Source organism: Leptonotus elevatus, chromosome 7, assembly GCF_054856555.1.
Source record: "Leptonotus elevatus isolate MCC_2025b chromosome 7, RoL_Lele_1.0, whole genome shotgun sequence".
Lineage (NCBI taxonomy): Eukaryota > Metazoa > Chordata > Actinopteri > Syngnathiformes > Syngnathidae > Leptonotus > Leptonotus elevatus.
The window spans coordinates 611,067-616,066 of NC_141245.1; the positions used below are offsets into that span (position 1 = coordinate 611,067).

The 5,000-nt window shown below is 37.6% G+C and overlaps 1 protein-coding gene across 7 annotated transcripts in view; it reads left to right on the forward strand.

Moving 5' to 3' along the window:
* Positions 1-5,000, forward strand: part of brip1 (BRCA1 interacting helicase 1) — a 125,116-nt gene that overhangs the window by 82,445 nt on the left and 37,671 nt on the right. For all 7 annotated transcript variants that reach the window (XM_086081372.1, XM_086081375.1, XM_086081373.1 and 4 more), the window contains one exon: positions 2,570-2,691. In XM_086081372.1, coding sequence (XP_085937498.1) covers positions 2,570-2,691 — 122 coding nt within the window. The remainder of the gene's footprint in view (positions 1-2,569; positions 2,692-5,000) is intronic.

The following is a 5,000-nucleotide window of genomic DNA, read 5'->3' on the forward strand; positions in this document are numbered from 1 at the left end:
ACCACCCGCACCCAGGCACCGGCGCCGACGAGGGGCCGGACAGCGGAGCGGAGAGGGCAGCCGCGCCCACCCCACCCATCGCCCATCGGAGGCGAATCCGCTCGATCCCGCTGGCAGCAGCCGGGTTCCTGACTATAAAAACACAACCATTAGTTACAAATTGCCAAATACAGAAACATCAATGCAAGTTATCACGCTGCTGTGGCTCTCGCTAACAGGCAGAATTAAGTAACCAGGTTTAGGTTAAAAAAGTTCTATATACGTAGACCATGTTTCTTTAAATTTTGACATTTAGTTTTTATTTGAGGCAGATATTTTTTCCATTAAAATGTGATTTATGAGGAGGTTAGACCATTGGTCGATATTCAGAGTTTGTTTATTTTTCCAGTTAACAAGAATTGTTTTTTTTGCGATAGTAAGGGCTACAAGTATAGATTTAAATTGTTTATGTGGTAAGTCAGTTGTTGTTAAGTCACCTAGCAAACACAAGTTTGGAGAGAACGGTATCCTACAGTCCAAGACAGCGGAAAGTTTTTCTAAGACTTTAGTCCAGAAACACATAACCGGAGTACATAACCATAAAGCATGAAAATAAGTGTCTGTAGTGTTTTGTAAACACTGGAGACAAATGTCGGAGTCTGAGAGTCCCATTTTCTTCATCATATATTGAGTAATGTATGTTCTGTGAATAATTTTATATTGGATAAGTTGTAAATTTGTGTGTTTTGTCATTTTAAAAACTTTTTCACAAACTTGAATCCAAAAGTCAGATTCCGGAGCTATAGACAAGTCTGTTTTCCATTTCGAGATACATTCTTAATTTTCTTATTCCTGCAAGAGAAGTCTTTAGCTCCTCTGTCTCCATCTGCTCTTTTCCCACGAGGCATGTTGTAACAGTGTGACAGTTTCAGTCACATATAAAAACTACTAGTCATTTCTGTTTTTGTTTTCAATGTAATTACTTTTTCTTTTTTTTATTATCCCAAAAAGCAGCATGGCTTTTGTTCCCCTCAATGTAACCATCTATTCCCAACAAATACAAATACCACAACATTAAATTACTAGTAGAAAAATGATGCAAACATGCTGTTTTACCATTATTTACACATTATATTTTTTGTTTTTGTGTTGCTTACTCTGTCGTCTCCATCAGGCACATGCATTTCAGTGCTTTGCATTGATTTATACATTTGAATTAGGGCACATTTGGCGCGTCAGCTCCACTCCTTTTCTTTAATCTTGCCTTTTCTGCGCCACTCTCTCTTTCTGCTATCTGACTTCACTTTTGAAAGTCGGGTCAGTCAGAGTGTATCGTTTATTTGTCGTGTGGGTGCGGGGAAGGGGAGACAGAGTGAGCGAGAGGGAGAAAGAGTGTGTAAGAGAGAGTGTGACGCTTGCTTCGCCAATGCGTATGATCCATTCTGTACAAAATAGCGGCCAAAAGGTCCATAATTCAAGCCGACCATGCGGGAAAATGCAGGCCACTCCAAATTACTCACTCTAGGCCTGGCTAGGTCTACCAAAAGCACTTTAATTGCTGCTTTTGAAACAAACTTGTGGCCCGAAATAAACAGTGCCCCTGGCGGCCAATAGAGAATTTTCCCGCTGGTCCTTACCAACCTACCATTAGGTCTGTCTTCACCCACCGAAACGAATCATATTGTAAGGTGTGCGGGTTTATCATTGTTACAATATATTATAAATTATGTTTGCTCCCTGTTATTCTCTTCATTGTCGTTCACATCCTCTTCGAACCGTAATTTTTTGCTAGAATTCAGTGTAAGGTAGATTTGAAATAATCGCGCTACATGCAGCAGCTACGTGCTTGAAAAACAACTGCACAAAGAACCAAAATAACACAATACATTAATTAATCTTCTGTCCTTACTGCTTAACTTCGTTCTTTATGGAGTTCATTGAAAATAACCTTGCTTCTCACATTTTAGTTTGTAATATTAATTTATTTTTGGCATTATTTATTCTTTATTAATTGTAAAATGTTATACCTTTATTTTTTACTACCTCTCTGGATCATTTGTTTTACATACATTATGTATATTTGTCAAATTTTATTTAATGAAAAATAACTATGAAAGTGTTTGTTTTTTTAATTATTATTATTATTATTAGGTTTGTGTGTTTTTTTTGATTTTATTGTTAAATAAATTTAAATTTTCTACGTAAAAAAACAGAACAAAAGTACTTAAAATCGGTACTGTTCAGTACTGGTATTGATTCCAGGTACTGAGAATTGGAACCGATCCTGGTTCAAATGCGGAAGGCACCCCTCCCTTGCCAGTGAAAGGGGCAAATAGTGGTATATAGCTCTTGAGGGTGTGCAGTCAGTGCCTTTCTCAAGGGCACCTCAAAAGTAGTCACGAGGTAGACTAGCATTTCTCAGCGAGCTGTCATTTTACTTTTTGTGAGAGCAAGACTTTATCTTCCTCTTTAAAGCTCCAGTTATTACAGATGATCTTCCATTTCAATCAGCTGAATAAGTGCAGACACAGGTCATATGTTCAACCCTCGCTAAATTATATATTGTTCTCTCCTGGTTTTGTTGCCATAGATGGTGCTCTCCTGATGGCTGTGTGTCGGGGAAAAGTGAGTGAAGGACTAGACTTCACAGATGACAATGCCAGAGCAGTGGTCACTATTGGAATCCCGTTCCCAAATATTAAAGACCTCCAGGTAGGTAGTGGGTGATGAACTACTGCTGTTCATCTGTGATCCATTTAACCCATTAAAGCCGGGAACGCATGCCCGCGTTTCTACCCTTAGAGCCAGGAGAAGCTCCAGCCCTCGTCTCCCTTTAAATCCGGGAGAGCAGATAGGTCATTTTGTTTTGTTTTGACCAGTTCTTGGTCTCTTAGCAGATGAAATTCATCAGAATATACACAAGAGGGTAACGTGGGCCTTGTAGCATAATGTCCTGGAATTGTATTTGAATATTTATGCCTGACGCAGATTCGCGTTAGTTATGAAATAAATGATGCAACGGCGTGGGAAGAATTAGAATCAGTGGAGTCGACAGCGACATGCTGTTAAGAAATATGTTTGTAGACAATGAGGATGTTGAACATTTCGATGGCTTTGTAACCGAATGGACGACGAATAATTACCATTCGATCCTCTGAGGTTATTACAACTGCGCTCCAGTGTTGAAGGTAAATATACCCACAGATGCAACACAGTTGTTTTTTGATATAAAAAATAAATATTGAAGGCTTATAATAATATTTATGTGAACGCCACAGGTGTAATCTCAGATAATAATAAAAAAATGATGTTCCTATCTGCTTCAGGAGCCGAGATATCAATTATTTAGTAGGCATTACAAGAGGCATGTTTTGGCAGGCGCTATATGCCTTAATGGATTAAGCAAAGCACGAACAAAATATGATTTAATGAAAAATAAATATAAATTAAACAAAGCCTCAGAGGAAACATAACAATTATTTTGAAATCATATTTATAACTATTTCCGGAAAGTGTACAATACATTGCCATTTTTGCCTACCCTAAGCTAAGTTTAAAAGTTCACAATTCTGCTTGTGCTGGCGTGTAAGTAAAACCACAAATAAAAACTTGCCCATTAAGGCTAAATCCAAATACTGCCCCTCACTCTACGTCTCATCCCTCAGCCCTCGGAATGCGCGTTCACGACGACGATTTTCCACAATTTATTGATGTGAGTTACTGATTGTAGTTATTGTCTCTCAAACTCCGCCAATTCTTCCACTCTTTTCACGATCCGTATTTTCTTTAGAGTAGATGAGGTTTCTTTTGTTTTGTCCAATCTGTGCTGTATACACACTCACTCACCGGTAGCAACAAGTCTGGTTTCCAGGCTAAAAAAGTCCTTACACCTGACACACAAACTCATCCGTTGTTATAACCAGTGCTTTCCTTTCTGCATGAAGGATCTCTGAATCATTTTGTTGCAGCTTTCCTTCATTAAATTGGCAAAATATTTTCATATATTTCTGAATTCATTCTACACATAATTGTACATTCTTTTCAAATAGTATAACAGTGCAGCGAATTCCAATTTTTTTGTTGTGGAATGTAAGCCTTTGGGATTCACATCAAAATATTCCTATGATACATGATCAATCATCAATCGTACAGGAATGTGATCAAATTCAGGCTTGAGATTTAACCAGCCGCTAAGGCGCCAGCCGGGCTCCTAACATGGGAAAATGAGGTAGCCCGCCAATTTTCCAGGTATCTCGACCCTTTGATAAGAAATATGGTCATTTTTTTCAAGTCATATCGTCAAAATCGAAAATAATGCAGTGTTCTACGTTAAGCCTTTTCTTTAAATTATGGTGGCCCTGCTAGAACCAGCACTGTTCCTGTATATCGCTGGCTTGGTCCGATGCCTCACATATAATAATTTGGTCAATTTAATGTATTTTTATTTTTATTTTTTATGTATACTGTTAATCGGTCACAGGTGTGTTATTATTGACAAATTATTCACCAATAAAATAACTATAATACGTAATAAAGAAAATTATGATTCTTACAGTAATAATAAAAGAAGTGTTGATTTCATCACATTTATTTATGAAATGTGGAAGGCCATTTATATTTTCAACTTTGTGTTCAGACTATATGGACAGCCTGTAGAATACACAATAAAATTAATTAAAAAACTAAATATATTAATAAAATGAAAGAAAAATATCTAGTGCCCATAAAGAGTCCAATTCTAACTGTGGTTGTATAAGATTTTTCAAGGCAAATGCAAGGAATTAAATGACATTTGATACAACAGTGAGTGCTTCAAGTATGTTTAGGAAGTACAGTATCAGTTGATATGGAGTTGTCGCAGTTTGAATACTAGGTGGCACACTGGGTGCCACCCACATAATGACATTCACTGAGACAGCCGAGGATGAAAGTCATGGATGAGGAATGGATTTTAGCAGAGTGTACTGACTGATTAAGTATAACTAGAAGGCCGAGTGCTGAGAATACTGCACAGATAATCG